Source organism: Scylla paramamosain, chromosome 2 (assembly GCF_035594125.1).
Source record: "Scylla paramamosain isolate STU-SP2022 chromosome 2, ASM3559412v1, whole genome shotgun sequence".
In the NCBI taxonomy this organism is placed as follows: Eukaryota; Metazoa; Arthropoda; class Malacostraca; order Decapoda; family Portunidae; genus Scylla; species Scylla paramamosain.
In genome coordinates this window covers 12,355,337-12,382,500 of record NC_087152.1, presented here as the reverse complement: position 1 = coordinate 12,382,500, position 27,164 = coordinate 12,355,337, and the positions used below count along the sequence as shown (strand labels likewise).

Genomic DNA, 27,164 nt, shown 5'->3' with positions numbered 1-27,164 from the left:
CCAGAGGTCTTAAAAAAGGCTTGAAATTAGAATTATAACGTCCTAGGCAGAAAAGAAAATAAAGCTTCTTCATCACGTGAATGAGAAAAGATGGTGTAGTGTAAGGAGCAAACTAAAACAGAACATTTACATTCAGTTTGAGAGAGAGAGAGAGAGAAAGGACAGTAGTAACATATGTGCCGAACAGATGAAGGAATTATGAAAGTAGCTACTGAAATGGGAATAAAACTAGTAATGGATAAAGGTACGACAGACAGGGAACTAGATGCAGAGGTGTTATGGAAAGTTTGCTGGGGTGATTCTGATGATAAGGGTGATCCACTTTCAAAGGACCAGTCAGGTTCATTCAGTTACACTCGTTTTTTTTTCGATGTCACTGAAAACTTAAAAAGTGAAAAATAAGTACAATGTAATAATGATAACAATTGATAATAATAATAATAATAATAATAATAATAATAATAATAATAATAATAATAATAATAGCAACATCAGTAATAATTGAAATATGTATTTATGTATTTATTAAATAATTTATTAAGGTTTTAGCTATCAATTCATATGACTTACTTTCACCGTCGCACTCATGACTGGATTTTTTTTGCTTAGTAGATATGCAGTGCTTTATTTTTTCTCATATTTGTCTTTTTTTTTTTATCCATGATTAACGTGTAACGCTTTACTTTTGCGCTTTTGATTAACTTTTATTTTATTTCTATTCATCTATTTATTCATTTATTCTTTTTATTGTTGTTGTTGTTGTTGTTGTTGTTGTTGTTGTTGTTGTTGTTGTTGTTGTTGTTGTTATTATTATTATTATTATTATTATTATTATTATTAGTAGTAGTAGTAGTAGTAGTAGTAGTAGTAGTAGTAGTAGTAATAGTAGTAGTAGTAGTAGTAGTAGTAGTAGTAGTAGTAGCAGCAGCAGTAGTAGTAGTAGAAATAGTAGCAGTAGAAGTAGTAACAGCAGCAGCAGCAGCAGCAGCAGTAGAAGAAAAGAAATAGTAGTAGTAATAGTAGTAGCAGAAGTATTATTTATTGTATTTGTTATTAATTCATTATATTACCTAATTTAATTTATTTTAAGTATTTTTCGTTACTATTTATTCATTTATTTATTTAACCATCTATTATTTTCTAATGATATATTTTGACCCCTGCTGTTCACTGTTCAGAATGGCGGCCTGAGTTGAGCGAGGCTCGAGAGGCGGTGGCTGTCACGTGGCACTCCCCCCATTAAGGGTTCTCTGTATAAGTTCCTCCTTCTACTCATTCCACTGATGGAACCGCCGGAGAGACGTGAGGGCCACACTACTACGAGCACCGTAAGTTATGACAAAACTGCGATCATGTTGAGAGCTACGAGTATATAGCGGGTACGGCGCATGTTATGGCTCTCTCTCTCTCTCTCTCTCTCTCTCTCATATATATATTTTACTAGCATCTTCAGTGGGATTTTTTAAAATCAATTTGTTCATGTATTATGCTTATGTTACTTTATCTATTTATGTATTCATTGTTTTATATATATATATATATATATATATATATATATATATATATATATATATATATATATATATATATATATATATATATATATATATATATATATATATGTGTGTGTGTGTGTGTGTGTGTGTGTGTTAGATATAAAAAGAGCCGCGAACCTGATCAAAGCAAAAAAAAAAAAACAAAAAAACACTGTGGTTAAGCCCACAGCCTATCCTTTCTCTGACTTTCTTTCATCCCTTCTCTATTATTATTATTATTATTATTATTATTATTATTATTATTATTATTATTATTATTATTGGTAGTAGTAGTAGTAGTAGTACTACTACTACTACTACTACTACTACTACTACTACTACTACTACTACTACTACTACTACTACTACTACTATTACTACTACTACTACTACTGCTACTGATATTATTATTACTATTATTATTATTGTTATTATTATTATTATTATTATTATTATTATTATTATTATTAGTAGTAGTAGTAGTAGTAGTAGTAGTGTAATTCGTTCCATGGGTATATCATAGAAACAGATTGATGTGAAGGCAGGTTAGATTTGATATGAGAGGCCCTCACCGGGGAGAATCCTTCACAGAGCTTTAGATGATCACAAAAATTGTCAGGTCTCAGGATAACTTTTTTGAGATCTTTGTATCTCCTGTCACTTCCTTAGTAGTAACAGATAAAACTATTTTTTTTTTTTTTAACTCAAAAACTTCAGGTGATGCAGAGGCAGCCCTCAGTAATACTGACCCCTGCAAAGCAACCACCTCCCAGAGGTGCTGTGCCAGAGCTCAGCAGTTTGGGTCAGCTCATCCTGGCTTCCCTTATAAGTGCCACTCCACCACCACAGCCTCTTAGAAGAGTTGGTGAGTTCAGGAGCCACTACAATTCAAGAGTTTTATGTATTTACCCGTTACTTTCTTTTCCTTCTAAGTAGGTTAGAAATTGTAAGCAGTATTATTTGACCGTGGCCTGCTTAAGCTACCCATGATAGCCTGTGAGGTCACCAGCCAAGGATTTTGCACCTGACTTGTAGACAGTGCACATACAAGTTTCAAGTTAATGAATCACATATGGATGGATACAAGAATAACAAATAAATATGATAATAACTGATGGTAGGGTATAGGTGATGGAACTGTTATGTAAATAGAATTTAGAGATATAAAAACCTTATAAATTCAGTTCTCTCTCTCTCTCTCTCTCTCTCTCTCTCTCTCTCTCTCTCTCTCTCTCTCTCTCTCTCTCTCTCTCTCTCTCTCTCTCTCTCTCTCTCTCTCTCTCTCTCTCTCTCTCTCTCTCTCTTGTAATTTTTTTATATTCTTCTTAATAGTTAACCCAATAATGTTGAAGGATTTTTTAAGGCCTTAATGGAGATGACAGAGAGGGAATTTGTAAATTTGTTATGATGATGTAACATAGAGTTGGCTATCAAGACATGTGACATTGACATCTTTCAGATCCCAACACCTACTATAGAGAGGTATATATGAGACAGTTTCGGGCTGAACCTGAAGCACAAGCAGGATGCACACAGCCTTACCTTTCCCAGACCGAGGCTGATAGAGACCAGAGTGATTATGGCACATCATTGGGTCCCTTGCCTCATGCTCCTGTAGGCAAGGTAAGCTTTTTGAATCTTTCTAAAACACTCAAGAAAAGTTGACTCTGACTGTTCATTTGCATTTTTAGAGTGATATTCTGTGTTGTCATTTGGCTCTATTGAGTCCACTGCAAGATAGTGGCCACCCCAACCTCTCCATTTATTTGTGTTGGATAATCATCTGTTCCAGGCTACCATAACTTATCTCATAATTCTATCATTCTATCATTCTATCATAGTCTCATCTTAACTGTTCAACCTTCAACCATCCATGGATTGCCTCAGTCATCCATCTCCTGAAACTCATGGTCTTTATATATCTGCTCAAAATCTTGTGAAATAATTTCTACCTAAAAAGAAAATCTTTCTCCATAAAGAAATTTAAAGGTGTGAATTGGTCTGACACTTAGGCAGACATATCTGCTACAGTTTCTTCTACATCTTTTTCTCTTCTATTTAATTTCATTCAGACTTTTTTTTTCTGACAATTCAACTCCAGATGATTCTTGGCTTGTTCCTAACTTCACCACAATTCTCTGTCTGTTATATGCCTGTCATTGAAATTCTTCATGAGGAGGAGAGTGATGTAATGCTGTAGCAGATGAGAAGCACAAACCAAAGTAAGCCTGGCTTGCCTTTGCAAGGTGCCTTTGGTCCAGTCACTTGAAGCTTGTCCTTCTGGCCTTTTAGATGAGTGTTCAATCCCTGGTGACATCTACCTCTCTTATCTATAAATTAGTTTCTAACTGTTTCATAATAGAGAAAATAATTCTTCATATATTCATGATATGTTGGTGCAATTGTGTAGGGACTACAGGTTTGTAGGTGGATGTGGGCATGAATATGTATAGTGATCTTGTATTGGATATTCCTCCTTTTTGAGAAGACATCAGCAGAAAGGTTTAGCATACTATGCTACAACATGTGTTTTGTTTACCTATCAGCTTCTAATCATGAGGTGCATGAGTCACTTAATTTTTCCAATGAAAAAGAAATACACCCAAGCGTTTGTCATCCACAGGGACTTTGTCCTTAATATGTTTAGTTCTCCATCCTCTCCTTCATATCTGCCTTCTTCCACTTCTTTCCTTGCAAACCTTTTTCCTCCTTTTCCCTGTGTCCTATTTACTTTTTTTCTTTTTATTCTGTCCCCAGATCACCACAAGAAGCAAAAACAGTCAGATGGCAAGGCTTTATTTAAAAAAACCCAAAGTTTTAATAAGAAAATGTTCATCATTTAAAAGTGCAGTAAATTGCATACAAACAATATATTTTACACTACAATGCATGAAAAGTGCTAACCATTAACAAATGTACTAATAAACCCACAAAAAAATATAAATTTTGTACTGACACAAGTGACAAATTGGTCGTATATCAAGTTAGCAATCATAAGCAAAAGAAAAAAAAAATAAAAATAGATAAATAAATAAATAAATAAATAAATAAATAAATAAATAATAAATATATTTTTGGTTGAATAGCACATTGGCTGTAAGTTAGATATGTTGTATGATGAGTGCCTCACTGCACTAGAATGCATAAAACATATGTTGTTATACCTACCTCCTTTCTTAGTCATCATGAACTTATAATTTTTATTTTTTATTATTTATCATTATTTTTCTTTCTTTCTTTCTTTCTTTCTTTCTTTCTTTCTTTCTTTCTTTCTTTCTTCCTTTTCTTTTCTTTTCTTTCATTTTATTTTATTCCATTTTATTTTTTGCTTATATAATTTCTTTCTCTCTGCAAACAGATAATGGAGAGGACAATTTCAGACTTGAACAAGTAAGTGTGTTTTCTTTTTTTCCTCTCCAGTGTAAGCTAATGGGTAGTTACCAATTAGGTTTATGGATGGTATGAATGAGGCATTAGATGCAAGATGGATGTTTACTGTTGCAAAGAAGAGTGGTTTTATTTAATAGGAATTAATATGGAGTAATTGTTAAAAGACTAATGGGAGAAGGCTTCAAGCTCTTTATGGGAGTTTATTTTTTTTCCAAATTTGAACTGATAAGTTGATCAGGACAGATGTAGAAGAGGAGAAGGTGTTTGTTATGGTACAGTAGGGTTAAACTAGTTATACTCTTGGGTTCTAGTATGTAGAGACCCAGATATGGTGCACAGCTTACCGTTGCACAGCATGGTTGGTAATGATTGTCCTCTACACTCACTCTCCTAAGAAATCTGTGAGCTAAGATGGAATTTAACTTTTTTAGTGCTATAGAATGTTTGTTGGTTTGTTGTGTGTGTATGTGTATATGTATAAGTATGTTTTGCACATGGTAGCTTTGTCTGGGCTACCTTTCTTCATGGAGATGTCAGCCTGATATATTGATGATAGTTATGTAATATAGTGTGGATCTTTGAGAGAAATTGAATCAGTCAGTTAGGACATTTATAATAGAAGGTTTATACATGTTTAATTATAAAGCTTTTGTCATTTTGGGTAAAGTATTTTTATTGTTTTATGAGCATTTGTTTCATTCCTTTTAAAACTTTAAAGTTTCCCATGAAAATAGCAAGAAATAAAATACTGCAGGAGTGAATGAATCTATACAGTCTGTTGAAGGGAAGGAATCAATGAAACAAGAAATTTTTTTATTCTACCATGTTTAAGAGGGCTGTGTGAGTTGAACCTCCTCACATGTGGGAGCATTGCAACATGCATGGATGAATAGAGCCACTATATAGAGTTAGCAACCTGGAGGAAGAAAAGTATTGATGGAGGCAATACAGAACACCTACAGTAATTTAACAAAAGTTTTCTTTATCAATAGAAGTGCAGAATTTCCTGTTAAGATTTTAAGTGAAGGAGAGTCCAAATATGTTCATCATAAAGCTAGGGAATAGTTGAATGTTGAACATGTTGAATGGATAGATGAAAGAATTGAGTTTTTGAAGCATTGGATAACACAAGGTTTGCCCTGTCCCATTCTGAGATGATAGAAAGATCATAAGATGGACATTCTGTGGCTTCTACATATGTACTGTCCAATTTCTTCTGGTCTTGTCATCTGGCAAATTATATATATATATATATATATATATATATATATATATATATATATATATATATATATATATATATATATATATATATATATATATATATATATATATATATATATATATATATATATATGTGTGTGTGTGTGTGTGTGTGTGTGTGTGTGTGTGTGTGTGTGTGTGTGTGTGTGTGATTCACCTACGGTCATCTGCTGGTCATCCAGCCAGCCGTTCTCCAACAGAAAGAGCTCAGAGCTCATAGTGACTGATCTTTGGGTAGGACTGAAACCACTGACACCACACACTGGGACGGAGGTCACAACCCCTCAGGTTACATCCCGTACCTACTTGCTGCTAGGTGAACAGCGTGTGTGTGTATTTACCTAGTTTGCCTAGTTGTGTTTACCTAGTTGTGCTTTATGGGAAAAGAGCTATGCTCGTGCTGTCCCATCTCCATATCTTTTAATATCCAACTTAGCCTTGAATCCATGTATACTTTCTGCATTTACTATCTCCTCATCCAGATTGTTCCATACATCAATACTTCTATATGGGAAACTATACTTTTTGATGTCTCTTCTACAAGCACTCCTCTTCAGCCTCTTCCCATGTCCTCTAGTGTCCCGTGTATCCCAGACCATTAAGTCGCTCCGGTCCACCTCCTCTACTCCCTCATATGCTTTATATATCGCAATCAAGTCTTCCTTTTCTCTCCTCTTTTCCAACGTTGGTAGATGTAGCCTTTCCAGTTTCTCTTCATATGACAAGTCCCTGATACTTGGTACCATCTTTGTACCTGCTCTCTGAACTCTCTCCAACTTCCTTATATCCTTTTTCTTGTATGGCGACCACACTACTGCTGCATATTCTAGTCTAGGTCTTATCAGCGACACAATCATCTTCCTAACCATCTCTTCATCCATATATGCAAAGGCCTGCCTTGTTCTTCTCAACAAGTTATAGGTTTCTCCTGTAATTTTGCTAATGTGTCTCTCCAGGTTCAGGTTCCTAGTCACTGTAACACCGAGATCCTTTCCCTCTTCTGCTCCACTCAACCTTACACCATTCAACACATAATTTCCCTTTACTCTTCTTGTACTTTTTCCAAATTCTATTACCTTACACTTTAAATTAAATTCCATATCCCATCTATAACTCCATTCTGATATCTTGTTCAGATCTTCTTGTAATGTTCCACAGTCCTCTGCACTCTCAACTTTCTTCAGCAACTTTGCATCATCCGCAAAAAGGCTCATGTAGCTGTTCACATTCTCCGTCATATCTTTTATATAGGCTGCAAACATGATTGGTGCAAGTACTGAGCCTTGGGGTACTCCACTTATGACTTCCCTCCATGATGATTTTTGATCTTTTACCACTGTTCTCATTTCTCTGTTTGTCAATAAATTTTCCGTCCATCTCAGCTGGCCCCCCCTTAGCCCACCATTATGCTTCAACTTCCACAACAATTTCCTGTTTGGCACTTTATCAAAGGCCTTCTTCAGGTCTAAATAAACACAATCAGCCCATCCATCTCTTTCTTGCATTATATCCACCAGTTTAGAATAAAAACTCATTAAGTTTGTAACACACGATCTCCCTCTCCTAAATCCAAATTGTTGCTTTATTATCACTTCATTTCCTTCTAGGTACTGCATCCATTTATCCTTCACCAATCTTTCACACATTTTGCACGCCACACTTGTTAGAGACACTGGTCTGTAGTTTAAGGGCTCCTCTTTACTACCACCTTTGTATATTGGCACTATGTTGGCTCTCTTCCATTCAATTGGGACTCTGCTTTCAATTAGGGAGCTTTCAATAATATTATGTATTACCCATGTCATCTGCTGATTGCACTCTTTTAGTATCCATCCTGACACTCCATCAGGTCCAGGGGCCTTCCTAACATCTAGTCCCTCCATCTGTTTCTGGACATCCTCTTCAGTCATTTGGATTTCCCCCCATAGCCATTTCTTCACTCATCTCACTCTGCCACACAAATGTTTTCTCTTTTGTGAATACTGATTGAAAACTCCTGTTCATTATCTCTGCCAATTCAGCTGGATCCTCACACATTTGACCATTCACCTTCAATCTGGTTATTCCTTCTCTATTTTTCATTTTGCTGTTCACATATCTGAAGAATAGTTTTGGCTCCTCTTTACGTTTGTCCTTAACATCTTTCTCATAATTTTTCCTTTCTTCTCTAATAACCCTTACATATTCGTTTCTTGTAGTTGTGTAGTTTTGCCATAGCTCCTGCGTATTTTTCCTCCGCCATCTATTCCATGCCATTTCCCTCTCCTCCCTAGCTATTTCACATCTTCTATTATACCAGTCATTGTTATATCTTCTCTTTGTCTCTACTTTTGGTACATATCTTTTCACTCCCTCTTCATAAATATTGATGAAAGCTTCCCACTTCTTTTGCACATTACTTGCTGTGATAAGTGTACTTAAGTCCGCTTCACCAAAGTATCTCCTCGTTTGTTCAAAATTTGACTTACCATAATTAAATCTTTTACTTTTATAATCTTCATATCTACTTTCCTCTCTTTTTTCTTTAATACAAAACCTTATCATGACATGGTCGCTTTTTCTTAGTGGACAACTATAGTTCATGTCTTCTATAATATTTGTTTCTTTTGATAATACCAAATCAAGTCTTGATGGCTCCTCTCCTCCTCTGTATCTAGTGTTTTCCTCAACCCACTGTGTCATAATATTGTTCATTGCCAGTTTCACAACCTTATCTCCCCATGAGTCTTCTCCTCTTGTGTTCCACTCCTCCCAATTTATCTCTTTACAATTAAAATCTCCCATTATAACAATTTTGTTGTTTTCTTTAATTTTCTTTAGAAGACATTCTTTTGTCTCACTCAGCAACTGTTCATGCTCTTGTCTATTCCAGGTCTTTGTTTTTGGTGGGACATACACCACTGTGACATATCGTAATCCTCTTCCATTTATTAGTTGTAAGCTTAGGCCTTCCACCAAGCCTTCTGCCTTTTACACACTCTCCACCCTGATACCCTCTTTAACATGCATCATCACTCCACCTCCTCCTTTTCCACATCTGTTTCTTATCCACATATTGTACTTTCCCCCTCCTAAATTTGGTGTTTCTGAATCTCTTAGTTTAGTTTCTACCATTGCCATGATGTCTGGTTCATTTGCTTTTATAAATTCATTCACTTCATCCATCACTGAAACTAAACCATCCACATTAGTGTATGCCACTGTCCATGTCCCTCCCTCTCTTACAGCCATGCCTCTGCACCCTTCACTCTTTGCATGTACCACTTCCTCAACCTTAGGTCCATTACTCTCCAGAAAAAAGTTCCTTTTCCTCTTGTGTTCTTTGTTTGTTCCTTTCTTTTGCTTCACTTCTCAATTCATTAAGTTTCTTCCTTTCCTCCTCATTCATTTCTCTTCTAATCCAGACTTGTTTAAACTCATTACTTTTGGCTAGCTTCCACGCATTTGCCAATGTTTCTTCAGCTGCTGTTTGGGATTTTAGTTTGATTTTCAATGGTCTATTTTTTCCTTGATCGTATTTACCAATCCTGTACACCTCCTCTATCTCATCTTCCAGCTTTGTATCACCTTCGTTTATCACACTTAGTATTAATCGAGCTGTTTTTCTTTGTTCTGTTTCTCTTTTATACCAATTTTTTATCTCACTTTTTTCCAGTCCAAAGACCATTACACTCTTCTTTTTATCTACAGTGTCTCTTACCAGGTTTTCCTTTTCCTTTATTACCTTTATAACCTCTTTTGTCAAGCCTTCTTTACTCCTCTGGTCCTTCACTACTTCTGTATATACTCACTTTTTTCTCCAACTCCTTGCACTTATTTATGGATCTGTGTGTGTGTGTGTGTGTGTGTGTGTGTGTGTGTGTGTGTGTGTGTGTGTGTGTGTGTGTGTGTGTGTGTGTGTGTGTGTGTGTATTTACCTAGTTGTGGTTTATGTGAGGGGAGTAATCTCATAGTATCCCATATCTATATCCATCCAGTTTGGTCTCAAAAAACATGGACAGTTACGGCATTTTGTGTGTGTGTGTGTGTGTGTGTGTGTGTGTGTGTGTGTGTTATTGGCATTGCATTACCTTTATGGTGGGATTTTGTGTTAGGTACTTTTAAAGCACCATATCTTTACTTCTTCATTTTGTATGATAAAAGCATAACTTCAAAATATTTCCTTCTTTCAATTAACCATTTTCCAGTTCATACTTTTGTGTTCTTAAGCATAATGTTATTCATGTCCTTTTCCATCTTCTTTTGGCACATATTTTAATGGCAGTGTCTGACTTGAATGGGTTAACGAAGGTGCATCATTTAGAATTAGAATTAATTTGTGATATAATGGTCTGAAAGTATCAATAACAGTGAATGTGAGAAAGTAACTGGCTTTAAGAACTGTAATCCCAAAAATACTGATTGTTCCTTGTGCTTCAGCTCAGTGTTTAGGTCGGAGGTAGATGTTGGAGAGCAGAATGATGCTGACCATGATGTGCAGCAGGATCCCTCTTCATTCCCTAACATGGACTCTCAAGATTGGGGAGGAGTAGAGAGAAACTATTTAGTCTCTAGGAATCATACATCACCACAGGACAGAGAGGTTTTTGTAAACAAAACTGGCTTGTCTAGTCTTCAAAGCAATATGTGCAAGAGCAGCAAGATGCTAGTACCAAGAGTACTAAATAGAGTGATTTTTTCTCAGAACAGCTGTGTACAAAACCCACATAATGAGGTTATAGCCAAGTCAGTGAAATTTTGCAGCCCTTCTACTGCTGCCTTAGTAGTATCTGATACCCATCCTGCTGATTTGATAGATCACAATGAGCTTGATGCAGTTGATCCCCACCTCTTTGATTTATCACTATCACCTATATTAGATTTACCTCCATATGAAGGAGAAAACACCATCAGTCTCCAAGCTCAGTTAAACAACAATGCCACAGTTCTCACAGAAGCAACTTCATGTCCTGAAACAGCAAATGAAAGTGAAAACATAATTCCATTTAGTGATCAAGAAAACGATGCTAGAGCTGAAGTTGCTTTAAACATAAGCATAACGAAAGAAATAACTTCTGATCCACATTATTTACAGAATCAACAAAATTTATATCCTGGAGAGGGTGAAATCATTACACACGAGGAGATAGGAGATCAAAAGGATTTAGTAGATTTAGAAAAAAATAAAGTTACATTTGTTTCCTCATCTAATGCCACATTGTATACTGACAACCAAAGAAGCCCTACTGAGGAGCAGAACTACAGATTACTAAATGCTGCTGTTGGAGAAAATTCAAAGTCCCTTGAGGAAAATACAGAATTAGGAGGTCATTGTAGCATGAATGAGAACATAAGCATGCCTAGTATTCTTACTGGTATTATTTCTCATGTGAAGGCTATTGATGCAGAACAGGAAGAAGAATTACCTGCTGCTAATAAGCATACAGACTCAGATGTAAAAGCTCATCCACTTACCATGGAGAGTGTGAATAAGCTTAATGGAAATACTAATGGCATTATTGAACATGAGAGTGAGAGTTCTGAAAAAAGTGCAAATACGAATTTAGAAGTCCAGAAGGCTTGGAATGAGAGTGTGGATATATTTGATGAAAACACAGATGTCACACTTCAGAATAAGATCCAAGAATGTAAAAATAAAGAGAAACTGTGTGCTGAAATGAAAGATATGGCCTTAAAATCTAAAGATGTTGAAGCAATAAATGAAAGTGCAATAATTTTCTATACAACCTGTGATGCAACTCAATACAACGAGTTTACTGGTGAAGAGCAGAAAAATATCACTCATAATAAGGTGTCAGATAAATCTGAAATTTCACACAAGACAGATACCAGATCACAGATAATTAGGAGTTCAGAACATATTAGAGCCCAAGACAGAATTATGACACCAAAAAAACCCACCTTCAGGGCACCTTACAAGATTGTTTCTGAGTCACCAATTACTGGCTACCCACTAGACAGAAGAAATATTACATCAACACCAAAAGAGACACAACAGAAGAAAATCCTCAGGTATGGTAGTGGATACTCATCTGACACTAGTGATGGAATCAGGAACACCAGTGATTGTAAGTCCAAACACTTCACAACAAATGGTGATACAAGCCCAGGAGAACAAAACCCAGCTCTGTGCCTGAATTTAGTTGATAAAAAGCCTGAATTCAAGCCAAAATTTATAAGTAAATTGAGCTCCTTTAAATTTTCTGTTGATTACATGAAAAAGAAACAGAATGATGGTCAGTTATACCTCAAGGAAAAAAAATCATTTGAAGCTACAAAGCACCTATCATCAAAATCCAAAATCACAATACAAGAATCTTTAAATCTCTCAGAGTCATCCACAGTAAAACCAGATATATGTAAAACTACTGGATTCATGCATTCAGAGGTAAAACATAAGTCTGAGAGCAGTTTCACCAAGATAACAGATGAACTGGAGAGTAGCAAGTCAGATGTGATTCAAGAAATCAATGTGTGTGCAACAACTTCAAAAAAAGCAGCTAACATGGTTGATAGTGGTGATGCATACCACAATACTGCTGATAAGTATGCCAGAAAGTTAGATAAATTCAGATTTAATAAAGACCTGTCAGTTAGCCCTGCAGTGAGTGGAGATATCCCAGGAACAAAAAAGAGCTGCAGCTTTCAGATTAGCTTGGAGGCCAGTGAAAAAGTAAACAGTTATGTGAAAGTAAAGGGTTTAGCCAAAAGAAAGAAGGAAAACCAAGAGCATGTGACTGTCAGGAAAAGAAATAAGAATATTACTGAAAGTCACTCTCCTTGCTGGCCAAATGATGACAGTAAAAAGACAAGAAAAAGAAAGTCCAGTAGTTCTAGCAAGAATTCATCTGAAAGTTTGTTAGCAAAGAAAAGCAAAGATGCTAAAGAATGTTCAAGCAGTTGTAAGAATGAGAGTGAGGGCAAGAGTGACAAAAATTATTCTGTTCTTAAAGATTGTTCGCAGGGATTTGTGAATTTACCACAGGTGAGTTTGCATTTTTTTTAATTAATTATTATTATTTCTTTATTTATTTATTTTTTAGAGTAAGAATTTGTGAATGTTATGTATGGTATATTGATCAGATGTGTATTTTTATTTGTAGTCCAGTGATCAGATGTGTCCTTGTATTTGTAGTTGTAAGCAGTGTCACAATTTTTTTTTATTTATTTATTTTATTTTTTTTATCTAGTTTACTTTGTTAATGTATAGAAGTTTACCTCCTAATGGTTTCAGTTACTACATTTCTCTCTCTCTCTCTCTCTCTCTCTCTCTCTCTCTCTCTCTCTCTCTCTCTCTCTCTCTCTCTCTCTCTCTCTCTCTCTCTCTCTCTCTCTCTCTCTCTCTCTCTCTCTCTCTCTCTCTCTCTCCATCACCATAATTTCTGCATATCTGCTGACACCATTCATGCCTTCATGTGTATTTGTTTGTTTACTTTGTCTCAGCCTTCCTCATTTGCTGAAACATTAATCTCATTCATGGATATAGGTAGATAAATTGTAAAAGTGACCATTAGAAGACCATTAAAAGTTTTAACTTTGAAAATATGTATTTGCTATTATGAATACATATATCCTGTAGGGGGAGGAGAGCACTGGCTTGTTTCCCTTTTATGGTCATGCTGGAAGTCTGTGGTTAATGAACGTTTTCTTTATAAATTTCTCCTTGCTGAAGTTAATGGTATTTAAGTCTTTATAAGTGAAAAAAAAGCTTATAAGCAAAAAAACAGAGCATGTTTTTCACTGTAGATGTTCAAAATACAATGAAATTTTACCACAAAAAATAGTTATATGTGTTTTTTTTTTTTTTTTCTCCAGAATGACACTGAGAGGGAAACCAAGTGCTGTATTTTAAGATTATAAATGATCCTGTATGTGACACTGATAACCTGAACTACACATATAGACACTTCTTCAGTCTGAGCCAAGCCAAGAGCTGTTTCTTGGTTTGTAAACTTCTGTCATCCCTTTCAAGAAGTAGTTATGAAGTTGCAAAGATCACTGAAATGGCAAAAGTAGTGGAATGCTAGATTAGTCAGTAGCAGGTGAGCTTAGCAAGCACTGAGCATCTGAGTGCCCACCATGGTTGACCACATAGTAGGCTACATGATTAACATATGAACATTGGCTGCCTTCTGTTGAAATAATGATTGGTAAACAAGATGAATATATAAATATTTTTGCATGTGTACTGTATTTTGATTTTAATGTATAGATTTCTGTCACAATTGCTTTATGTAAGGCCAGAATGTAAAGTTGTATATGGTGTTATTTAATGCATATTGGTCCTGTGCAGCAGATGCTTGGGAATGAGGCTCAGCTCCTGGCAGTGTCAAAATATCTTACTAGTGCTCAAGAGTTCTGCATAACCCTCCTTTATAGGTATGCATTTTGCTGGCATCTACCATTGACTAATTTTTTTCTGTATTTTACATATGTTATTATGAAAGGGATATTAAGAAAATAAATAAATAATAAAAAAAAAATGAATCATGAATTGACCATGAATATAGAAATTTCCATATCATAAGAAATATTGGAGGCCTACTCATATTTTGCCATATGCTTTTTGTTATTGATTTCTCTTATATATCTCATGCCCTTGCATTATAGTATAAAATTGTTCCTCTATATGTATGTTACTATTTATAGCAGTAGGCTAAAAAGTTAAGGAATTTACCTTTAAATATCATGCAGAATTAAACTTTGTCATTTGCCTTCATAGACATATTTGCAAGAAAACTATTTTTGTAATTGCTTGTTTATTTATTGATGCACAAGAAATGGTAATGATTTGCTTAAAAAGTACATTTTCTCTTTTTAAAATTAATACCAAGTCCAACATTAAATTTTCAGCCACTTGTTAGCACTGGTTATAGAGGTGAATATCCTTTCTGTGACTATCAAGATAATAACTTTTCAACTTTTGACAGGGATAATTCTTCTCAGTTGCGAGAGAGGGTATCAGGGGGCAGGAAGCAGCATCCTGGTAGTGGCCAAGTGACTGGTTTTGCCCTAAGAGCTACTTGGGCTGCAGATTCTGCTCCTCCACATGACCTACTTCCCACAGGTACTCTCATAACTTTATGTAGCTTAGTTTCCTTACTTAGATGCAGGAGAGCTGAATTGCTGGTCTTTCTATCATACCAGGTTGCAAGGTTACAGTTTTTTGCTTGTGTCTCTTACCTATATGTGATGTGCTAGGTGAATTGGAGCTACAGCATGAAAGGAAATATGTCTTTATTGTTTCCATTTTACTTTGCATTTGAACCTTGGCCCTCTTGGTTGTGAGCTAAGCATACTAATCATTACATTACTGGATATTTAAAATATGATAATTGTATTGGTTTTGAATGTGACAGTATCTAAATCCAAAATAATTAGGTTCCTTAGCATTGTCACAGCAGAAACATATGTTGCAGGTCATTTATATCATTCATCAATATGTCATAAGGTCAGTAAACTGTGTAATATCAGCTCACAGTGGAGAGCTGACTGAGTGTCATGGTGACAGCCTCAGCCAAGAGTGTGGTAATGGCAGAACATCATTCCTAAGCAACAACAAAATTTCAGCAGTGTATAAAGTCTCTCTTGGCATCAACTTTAACAAGGAAGAAATCAGGTATTTGTGTTTGGTTCTGTAAGATTATTGAAATACTAATGTATACATCCAGATATAATTAATTTTTTATTCCATTTCATTTTTTTATGTATATGATACACATGTTTTGTTAGGATATTTTTAGGCAGATTAAATTTGATGGACTAGAAGAATAGAAAATCCCAAATTCTGAAAATCCAGTCATTATGCCAACACAAAAATAAGTATTGCAGTGTAGAACTCATTATAAATAATCATTTAACCCATAGGAAAAGCACTGTAGACTCTTGAATTTTAAGAGCAGAACTAAGAGAAAAATATATTTAAACCATAGATAATGCTGTCAGTTTTTCTTAGTGACCTGGAACCATTTTTATAAATAATCAAGATTTGAGTCTCAGACAACATATTAGGAATCATATTCAAAAGCCCTCAGGGCAACAATCGGCATACATAGTTATGTGTTAGTCTCACAATGAAGTCTGGGTTCTCCCATCATGATATTGTATTTTATGGGATTTTTAGGTGGAATTCTCTCACCATGTTCATAACAAGACTAAGAATAGCATTCTGGTTGGGTATAGGATTTCAGATCCCAATGCTTTATCCTAGAATGTGACCTTAAGACTCAATTGATTATTTAAAAGGTCTGTGGTGAACTGCATCATGAATAGTGAGGCATGCAAGATTGGTTTTGATGCGCAGGAGTCTATCACCTTCCTGGTAGAAAAGCTTGAGATCGATCATAGGGAAGGTATGTATTTGAGATAATATTTTGTTAAATATTAAATTTTATTATATCTAATAAATTCTTGTATTCATTATCATTTAGATAAAAGATTCCTTGCGTATGGAAATTTCTGAATAGTCTCTGCACCATATTAAATATATAAGTATGTTAAGAAATTGTATGCAATGAGTAGTTAGTGCCTGAGAAACAGATGTGACCTTGCTAGGTACAAGTGTATAAAGATGGATTGTATTATAATTGGTAAAAAAAATCCGATTTTCTCTTGTGTAAATTATTAGTGTTGCTTTATCACATAAAATTATATATGGTAGTAGTAAATATAAAATAAAAAGAAATAACATGGATAATTCAAGTCCAGGTGATATCCAAGATAGGAAAGGAAGCAACTGGAGCACCCATCACCATTTTATCATTATTTTGTTACGATACATGTTAATTCCAACAATTTCTGTGATGTTACAGTATCAGCCAGTACACTAAAGGGAATGTATCTGCAGCTATAGATAGAAGTTTTCCAACAACAGGCCATCCATTGAAAAAATAGCTGGAACTTAAACTTTGTAGGATTTTTGAATTTATTTTGAATTTATTTTTATTTATTTATTTACTTATTTATTTATTTATTTATTTATTTATTTAATTATTTATAATATGTGAGTTATTAGTTATTCCACATTAGGGAGTATTGGTATTGTCCCTGGACTGGGTATCAATGCTGTAAAAACACAAACTAGATGGGTTGAGTACTTATAGTAATTTATATAAAAAATTTTTTTATCTTGAAACAAGCAGCAATTTAAATCCTGATTTCAGAATACTATACAAGTATTTTTGATGTGACAATAGATGTTATATTTTCCAAATCAGGATGCTTTTTAGTGCCATCCAATGAATATTTAATTATAATGATATACTTATACACTAGAGCTGTTAGCACAAAATGGATTGCTCGCAAAATGTTTTCAAATATACTAATATCAGAGTAAACATATATTATTGACTTTTAACAATATTCAAAAGTTAACAAATTCAAAGCATTTTGATCTGAACATTGCAAGTGACATGGTCTGCATATGCCCTGTTCTCTGTTTGAATAATAGATTTTTGCTTTTTTTTAGAAATTTAGCCCCATAATTTAATATATATCCCTAACAGTCATCAGTTCATGGGTAATTCTGGATCCCAAGATTGGTGGGTGGTTGATGAACTCAGATCATCCTCCCATTACTTTCCAGCAGACAGCAATTGCTCTCAAGGTTTCTCTTCCTCAGGTAGGTTTACCTGCATTGCTACTAGTTTTAGTATGTTGGTTAGTGTTATTTGAAAGAACAATGAAATGACCTCTCTCTCTCTCTCTCTCTCTCTCTCTCTCTCTCTCTCTCTCTCTCTCTCTCTCTCTCTCTCTCTCTCTCTCTCTCTCTCTCTCTCTCTCTCTCTCTCTCTCTCTCTCTCTCTCTCTCTCTCTCTCTCTCTCACATAAGGGAACTTTTACACATTTAAAAATGAAAGAAAAACAAGAGTGGAAATTGATGTATGTGAATTTAAAGAGAATTTCAGAAACTAACAAAGAAAACTATTTTGTCACTCAAATTGTAGATAAGCATAAAAGCCTTCTACAGTACTTTTCTGATTGATGATTATGGAACAAGTGAAAACTTTCAGAACTTTTTATAAATTCACATAGCTATAATTAAAGTTATGAACCAAATTTAATAAGATTTGCATATCATGAGAAAACTCCTATAATTTAAAAACCATAGAGCTTTTAAGAAAAGTCATCTGGATATCCCTGTTAAATTTAGTGTTTTCCATTGACCAAGTTGTGATATTAGGCAGAGGTTGGCAAGCGACCTGAGGAGGAGATCAATAAAGATATGGAGGCACTGAGCCTTGTAGCTGCTGTTCTCCATGCCCGGCTTGTCCAACTCAGTCTGTGGACCATCTTCCTACACCTGGAGATGAGGATCACACCAATTCTAGCTGGTGAGTCTTAGATAGATTTTGCTTCATGAAGATGCTAATGTAGACTTGGTATAGTGTATAACGACAAGAGAAGAGTTTGTTGGTGATCAACTGTAAAACCACTAAAGAATTGAAAGTACTACAGGAAGTGTCTTGATAGTCCTTGTTTGCATTGATTATTGTATTATTTGTTGCATTGATAATGTTGTGCATTAGTACATGACTACTTTGTACACATGCTGTTGAGCTTTGGTGGTAGAAATATCTTATTATATGAGATGCTATCAAAAAGTTTTAAGACTAGATCCGTATGTAGTAGTATATATATATATATATATATATATATATATATATATATATATATATATATATATATATATATATATATATATATATATATATATATATATATATATATATATATATATATATAAGAGCGTATTTACTTAATTAAGTTCAAATACTGTAACATATAAAACTAGTCCCCTTGAGTAGCAATGCAGCACATGTAGTGTCATTGCCACTACTGAAATGTGTTATAAAAGTCTCAGTCTTGAAATGTGTCAAGCATCTTCTGTGATTTACACAGAATCTCCTCCATGGTGGACAGAAAAGTACTGGGGTGAATTTTGCAAAGAGCCCTATCAATATGCCTTGGATTATTCAACCTTTATGCTGAAGGTTATCACTAGGAATGAGACTCGTGTCAATGGGTATGACCTGGAAAGGAAACAACAGTATTCACAGTGAAGGAGCCTAGCATTTTCATGACTGAAGATGAGGCAGGTCTGCAATGTGATCAAGAACATGCTCATAATTTTCTTTGTCATTTGGAGAATTATTCAATATTAATTCATTCCCCAGCTCCAGATCATTAACAAGCAATTTTATGGCACTTATTGGCAGCATTTTAGGGAAGACATTTGGTAGACTTGCCTTGAAATGTGGCATGAGACCAATTTGATGCTCCATAATAATACACCTCACTATGTGAGTCTCTTGGTTACAACAGCATGATCACCCTTCTATTCCCCACCTTACATGCCCTTGCAACTTCTTCCTGAAGATGAAAGTCCAACCAAAATGAATTGCAGAAGGTTCTTGACACAGTATAAGAACAAGACTTCCTAATAACTCATTTAAGTTGTATCATTGTTGAAGGGGGCTATTTTCAAGAATGGATAGTGCCCAAACTTATTTCAAGTAAGTACTATCTTGAATACAGATTTGATCTTGAAACTTTATAATACCATGTGTTTTCTACATTGTATCAACAGTCATGTAGGGAATAAAGAGAGCATGTAGGAATCAGGTAATCATATGTGATTGCCTGAAATTCAGTGAAGGGTTTAAGAAGAAAATGATCATTTAAAAAGTAAAAAAAAAAGTAAAAAAGAAAATTATCATTTAAAAGTATGCTTGATAGTGACTAAAATTGTTACCTATTCACCATCTCTCCTTATTTCATCTGCATGCTGTACCTACAGTCATGGAGTTAAGGGACATCCGGGTGGACAGGGCCATCCTCAAAGCAAATAGGACAGAGGCTCAAGGTTAGGACTTTGCTGGTGTCTTGTATATATGTTACTGTGACAGTGAAGTTATACTCTTCTTACATTGTCATCTTTATTTGTATTTATTAATTTTCTGTTAATTAATAGATTTTTCCTGTGATATATATAATTCAGAATATATCTTTGCATTTCTTGAGTATTACTCAAGATTGCAAAAAAAAGGAACAAAGTTTCATGACCAGGTGCTCTTTCCCATTTATATTTCAATATTGAAAGCAAGAAAGAAGCAGGAGGCACTTTAGTTTTCTTTTCATGTCTCTTGTTTTATGGATTATTTTAACAATATATTTACATTATGAAATACTTCCTGCTGAGTAAGTTTTGTATTCATGTGATTAACTCTACATATACTCATAGATATACTTCAGATACAGGACATAGAATTTGTGTCTCCTTTTTCCTTGTATCATAGGAGGCTTTAGAAAGAGTAGTAAGAAGACTGGGGTCTCCCTCCTCAGTATATTTTCCCTATAATGAAATGGAAATGGGAGCTTTAATTTTCCTTACACTTCAATTGTTTGATCAGCGAATGTGTGTTGATATGGTATGACTGAAAGTAAAAGATAATTAAATTTTCACTCTTATTTTCTATGGAATATGCAAGAAAACATCATTGAATTGGTAAAACTACATACTTGAGAAGATTCATTGTACTAGACTGGCATTGATCCACATTGCAATGAAGATTAAGATAACTTTGAAACAAGTAAAGAAAATTACCAATAATCTCTTTTCACCCACTCAGCTCAAGATTGAGGAAGTAGAGCGGCGATGTCACCAGGTTTCTGGCTCAGTGTTTAATGTTGCTTCTCATGCCCAGTTACGTTCTGTGCTTTATCAAGAGTTGAAGCTAGATGTGAAGGCAGGAGTGGCTGTCCCTCGTACTACTAAGGGACAGAAGAGCACTCGTGAGGCAGCTGTGAGTGGCATTTTTTTTATTTATTTATTTTCTTTTGTGACATGTTTAAACCATAAAATAACAGAAAGGAAAATCATGCTTTTCCTGTTTTGAAATTACTTTAGCTCTATTAATATATATCTAAGATAAAAAAATCCAGATTAATTGTAACCACATCTTATTCACTTAATAGCCAGAAATATAAAGCATCAATAATTATCTCCTCTATCTGGATTGTTTATTGGTCTTAGATCATTACTAGATTAGCTCATCCATCATCTCTCCCTTCTACATCTTCAGCGAGAGAACATATCAGGGTAATGCATTTGGTTTTCACTTTAAAGTGTCTTTCACATTACATTTCATTGCCTTCATGACATGTGTTCCATGTCATCCCCAGCTTGGCCGTTTAAGAGACCTCCACCCATTGCCTGGTCTTGTGCTTCAACACCGCCTTCTCAATAAACTCAAGGACAACATACGTGGATGGGATCCTTGCCTGCCTGCATGGCTCTTGTGTGCGGGCTGCCTGGTAAACTAATGTATTTCTTACAAATTCAAGCTATCATCATTGTTAATAATTACACTTGCTGCAGTAAATATTGTCAAGACCACCATTGCTCTGTTTCCAGCATCAGATAAAGGCATCTAGGCTTCATTAATTCCTTAAAATATGTCCTAGGAAAATATCCCTATGAAAAGAACCTTTGTTTTATCATGCATCATTTTAACAAAATGTTATTAGAACAAGATCTCTTTTTATGTTTATAATTTTCAAGTCAACTATAAATTGTAATATGAGAAGAAATAATATAACATACTATCTGAAGCATATTTACCAATATGATGATGCAGCAGGCACAGGCCACAAAGCTGGGCTTGGGCCATCTCTGATCTATAGTTTGGTAAGCAAAATGTGTGCATCTTATATTTGCTATGTCAGAGGGGTCTGAATTCATGAAAATGATCATAAGTGATCACATTAATTTCTAGCTTCCAGAATTTGAGTCAATTTGAGTCAATGAAGCTTCATATAAAGTTTTAAGAAGTAAAAGGGTGTATACAGTAGTTAAATATTTTGTGAATTTCTAGTTTACAAGCTTTACTTGAATCTATTCTTTAAGTTTACTTGACGGATTTTACTAAACAAATCAGGAATGGAAAAGTTGGGCAAAAATGAATTAATAATAATAATAATAATAATAATAATAATAATAATAATAATAATAATAATTAATATTATAATAATTATAATAATAAAACATTAGTGCATGCAATGTGTGGCTGAGGCACTTATTTTACAATGCCCATCCATTTTCCATGACTATGTATATCAGTACATATGCATGTTTTGACACATCTTGCAGCTTAAGTGAAAGCAAGTTTGGCTTGAAACTTGACTTGGTGCTTTACCAGGATAACTGATCATAATTAAAAACATGATCTTTACAACTAATAATTATAATCACAAGAATGCCTTAGTACCTCATTGGGACACCTTTTCTTGTTCAATCACAGTTGATTGAACACAATGCTGCTATACCCTCATCTGGAGTTTTGTAGTTTAATAATCATGATCTTGTAATAACCATTGATGTCATAAATCCTGATTCCTTTATCTGAATGTTTTGGTTTATGTAATGATCTTGTGATGGTTCTAATTATATGATATGTTTAAAAGGGTTTGAAGGTCTGCATTTTTTATTTACTTATTTATTTATTTTGTTTATTTATTTATGCATTTAATTATATTTGTTTTAATTATTATTTTCTTTACCTATATGACCAGTTGGCAATTCTTGCTCTTTTGAACCTGAATGAAACTGGAGGACAGAAATTGAACTGATCACAGATGTGTCATGGACAAACTTCTTATGTAGAAGTGGAGAGATTTTATCAGTTTTCTTGGTACACAGTCAGTCCTGAAGATCAGTTGCAGACTTCATGGACTGACTGGGGACTGTGTCTGATGTAATGGGAGCCTAAAACATGGGCAGTTTATTGGTAAAGGCTGGTTGGCATATGTTCTACAGTGCAGTAGGTATATCTGTCTTGGTCCATCATTCTCTCTCTCTCTCTCTCTCTCTCTCTCTCTCTCTCTCTCTCTCTCTCTCTCTCTCTCTCTCTCTCTCTCTCTCTCTCTCTCTCTCTCTCTCTCTCTCTCTCTCTCTCTCTCTCTCTCTCTAATCCTTCTCCTTGTCCCTCCCACCTTTCCCATTTTTTCAATAAAGACTCTCTCTCTCTCTCTCTCTCTCTCTCTCTCTCTCTCTCTCTCTCTCTCTCTCTCTCTCTCTCTCTCTCTCTCTCTCTCTCTCTCTCTCTCTCTCTCTCTCTCTCTCTCTCTCTCTCTCTCTCTCTCTCTCTCTCTCTCTCTCTCTCTCTCTCTCTCTCTCTCTCTCTCTCTCTCTCTCTCTCTCTCTCTCTCTCTCTCTCTTGTCTGAGGAGTTTTTACCTTTGATCACCTTAGTTAATAAACTACAATGCTTCTATGGCAGGGAGCAGACATCAGCTTCCACAGGACGTATCCAGTGCCACCATCCCAACTTGCAAAATATACCCAAGCAGCCTGTCACAGTGGAAGTTGATGGCAGTGGTGAGTCATATTTTAGTGTCATACTTCAGTTGATTTCCTCCTTGCTGTCATGTACTCCACATCAAAAGTTTAACTTACTGAATAAAGTAATTATTTTTTCTCTACATGGCAGCCAGTCTTTTTTATTTGATTTGATGTTCTTCATTCCAAATCTTCTTGATTTGAAATCCTCTGATCCTAATTTTTCCTTCTTTTTATGTGATATATCTGAGGTCAGAGGCCAACACATATATGGATAGGCTAAGAAAAATATCAAGTTTCCTATGATAGTGTAACTTGTGAGTTGTAATATATAAAATTGAAAAATAGAGGTGCCTAAACCTTAGAAATTTAAGCTAATTTAATTTCCTAATGGTAATATTCCATCAATCATGACTTCACATTAAGCTGATAAACATAAAAAACTCAGATGTAGCTTTGAATTTATCTGTCTGTCTACATAACAGGATTATGTTTCCTTTTAGAGGTGTTTATATGCATATATTAACATTCAGGTACATGCATATATTAACATTTGGAATCACATTCGCTAGCACACTCCTTACATCTTAGACATAAGACTTTTTCTCCACTTGAATATTTGCAACTGTTCTCCATTAATCCTTATCATACACAGCCACTCCTCTTTACTCCACAGACCTCCCTCTTGTATCTAAAGCCTTCTTCAACACCACCCATCCATCCCATTTATGGGCTTTCCCTTTGCCTTACACCTTTCACATCAGATCAGATTATCTTATTTGTTTTTATTTTATTTATTTATTTATTTATTTATTTATTTTATTTTATTTTATTTATTTATTTATTTATTTTATTTTATTTATTTATTTTTTAATTTTTTTTTTACTTTTCTACAAGACCATAGCATTGTAACACTTGTGTGGCTTGATCAATCAATTTTCATACAATTTTAGTTTTTTTTGCACATCTTCACTTCTCACTCAATCAGTGTGTTATTTCACACACTTTTTTTTAATATCTTATCTTCACATGTTCTCCTTTTCTCTCCTGTTTCCATATTCCATGTTTCAGTCTCATACATTGCTGTCAGTATCACTATTCCGTTATATAAACTTAATTTCAAATAAATTGGCCACCAATACCTTATCATCTGAAAATAGTAGCTAATACAGATTCCATTCTCTACTCGGAGCATTTAACAGCCCATAAGGCCAAGTTGATGAATTGGCACGCGTACCCAGTGATGATAGGTTGTGGAGTGTAGTATGATAAACATAGCTCCCAGTGTTACCAAGAGGTAGTGTGATATAAAGAAAAGAGATTATGGTGCAAAGATTGGCTCAAGAGAATGTTAGCTAAGGTTTGGCTTCATGGAAGCTCCTCAATCAGGTCTTGGGCAGTTTGATTGGTAGTCCATCAAGTGGGCCTGATAATGGGCATGCCTGCCAATCAGGCCTGCTTGTCTGGACAGGCCTTAAGATTCTTGCATTTACTTCCCTTTTTAACACCATCCATATCAACATTAAACCAAGGAAGGGGACATCACATTTCTGAGATAACTCTGCTCAAACAGGAAACCATTCACTCACATTACTCCAGACTTTATCATATTCTCATCAGGATTTTTCATATGTTTTGCCAGCCAAGTGCTTAACCCATACAATTTCAAAACTATCCACTTTAAATTAATAAAATTGTAATTTAGATTAATAGAAAAATCTAAATAATTAAACCAAAAACTGTTGTATGTGATGCTTGTATAGAATTCTCTGAAATAAAGTGCAGATACACACATAATAACAAATTTGATGACTGGATATCCACAGAGGTGGTGGTAAGGGCACGGGAATGCTTCTGCAGCCGGGAAGGACATGTGTTGGTGTCAGCTGACTTTCAGCAGACTGAGTTAAGAGTGCTTGCTCATCTCTCTCAGGAGGCTGAGTTATTGGCAGGATTCAGGCAGTCCAATAACACAGATATCTTTAAGCAACTCACAGCCACATGGTGAGATGCAAAATGCATTAATTAGGACCTCTTTTCTGTTATTTCCAAGACCTGTTATACTCTCTCTCTCTCTCTCTCTCTCTCTCTCTCTCTCTCTCTCTCTCTCTCTCTCTCTCTCTCTCTCTCTCTCTCTCTCTCTCTCTCTCTCTCTCTCTCTCTCTCTCTCTCTCTCTCTCTCTCTCTCTCTCTCTCTCTCTCTCTCTCTCTCTCTCTCTCTCCATATTATTCATGCTATGTGATTTTTTGCATTGTGGTTGCAAGCTTGTGATTTTCTTAAGTACCTAAAGGTTTAATTTCCTAATCTGAGAGATAAGTATGATTGGGAAAATAGGCACACACTGTGTCTGACTGAACAGTGTAACATCTGTGGATGTGAAAATTTCACCCACAGATCCCATGCTCAAAATAGCTGCAATAATCTAATGTAATGGTAAATCAGCATTATATAAAAAAAAAAAAGGTTGAAAATTGCATTTTTATGATGATAATATGCACATTTTCTGAATTTTGTTCAGCTTTATTTCATAGTATGCTCACCCTTCTCCTTTTTCACTTAAATTTTTTTTTTTCTTGATCTTATAATGACTGCATTTTAAAGAAAAGATATCTGAAAGAAATTACCAGGTGTATTTGACAATGAAGAGCTAGATCTTTAGCTATAACATGTGCCAAAGCATCAATGCAAATGGTGATTCTTGTTGGTGGGAATGACTCAAGATAGACAAAACAAGTGAATGTAGAGCAGGAGTGATCTTTAGCATAAATTTTCTAAGGAAAGTCAAGTAAAGGGAAGAAAATAGGAACCCATCGTATTTTTAGTATATGGATCAGTTTGTGCTGATGATGGTTTTGTTGTTGGTGATGGCACAGGCTCAACAAGGCAGTGAGTGATGTGACCAGCTATGAGCGGGAGCGAACGAAGCGGGTTGTATATGGTGTCATGTATGGAGCTGGGAGAGAGAAGCTGTCAGAAGTCCTGCATATCACAGCATCAGAAGCCAATGATATAATTTCCTCTTTTATGAGTAAGAGCTTTGTGCCATTTAGTTTTTATGCAGTACACACTTCCTACTCTTTATGCCTTGTGCAAAAAATTATATGATATGAATATGTAAAAATATAAGCATTAAATACCTCTAGAAATACTTTTAACTTTTTCAAGTTAGTATCATGTAATACAAATAATGCTCTGTGACTATATTTAATAGTTTACAAGTTTGATCAATTTAAGAAAACATACTGCTGTGATGCAACAAACACAAACCAGTGTATGGTACATCATACCACATTCATCATGCTCTGGTACTGCAGAACGTTTCCCTGGCATCCCAGCATACATAAGATCAGTGATAGAAGTATGTCGGCAACAAGGCTTCCTTACCACCATATTCAGGCGACGCCGCTTCTTCCCAAATATCACCTCCCATGATACTGCAGTTCAGTCTCAGGCAGAAAGGCAGGCTGTAAATTTCATCATACAGGGTATGTGAACACTTTGTGAATGACAAATCACTAAATTTGAGTATGTTATTTATTGCTGTCATTTTCTTAACAAATCTTTATACTGAGTAGGCCAGGGCACTTGATAAGCTCTTCAAAGAAAACTTTGAAATGGTTACTGTTATTGATCACAGC

At 35.0% G+C, this 27,164-nt stretch overlaps 1 protein-coding gene across 5 annotated transcripts; it reads left to right on the top strand.

Annotated features, from left to right (window-relative positions):
- Positions 1–1,056: 1,056 nt before the first annotated feature.
- Positions 1,057–26,464, top strand: LOC135110165 (uncharacterized). Of its 5 annotated transcripts, XM_064022165.1 has the most exons (17): positions 1,059–1,328; positions 2,253–2,400; positions 2,995–3,158; positions 4,894–4,925; positions 10,608–13,173; positions 14,482–14,567; positions 15,119–15,255; positions 15,663–15,807; positions 16,434–16,540; positions 17,693–17,808; positions 18,370–18,520; positions 19,987–20,052; positions 20,819–20,992; positions 21,372–21,503; positions 23,467–23,564; positions 25,352–25,430; positions 26,400–26,464. In XM_064022165.1, exons 1-13 carry the CDS (start codon positions 1,284–1,286, stop codon positions 20,827–20,829), a joined length of 3,774 nt encoding a protein of 1,257 aa, XP_063878235.1. In that variant the 5' UTR covers positions 1,059–1,283; the 3' UTR covers positions 20,830–20,992; positions 21,372–21,503; positions 23,467–23,564; positions 25,352–25,430; positions 26,400–26,464. The 5 variants fall into 5 exon arrangements, with proteins under 5 accessions (XP_063878258.1, XP_063878235.1, XP_063878243.1 ...); XM_064022173.1 differs by lacking the exon at positions 25,352–25,430 and having other exon boundaries at positions 26,400–26,420; XM_064022178.1 differs by lacking the exon at positions 26,400–26,464 and having other exon boundaries at positions 14,485–14,567; positions 25,352–25,523.
- Positions 26,465–27,164: the final 700 nt, after the last annotated feature.

Coding starts and splice junctions, on each gene's coding strand:
- LOC135110165 (XM_064022165.1), top strand. CDS start 1,284: ATGGAACCGCCGGAGAGACGTGAGGGCCACACTACTACGAGCACC. Junction 17,809..18,369: donor TCAAGGTTTCTCTTCCTCAG/GTAGGTTTACCT, acceptor TTGTGATATTAG/GCAGAGGTTGGCAAGCGACC. Junction 18,521..19,986: donor GATCACACCAATTCTAGCTG/GTGAGTCTTAGA, acceptor CTGTACCTACAG/TCATGGAGTTAAGGGACATC.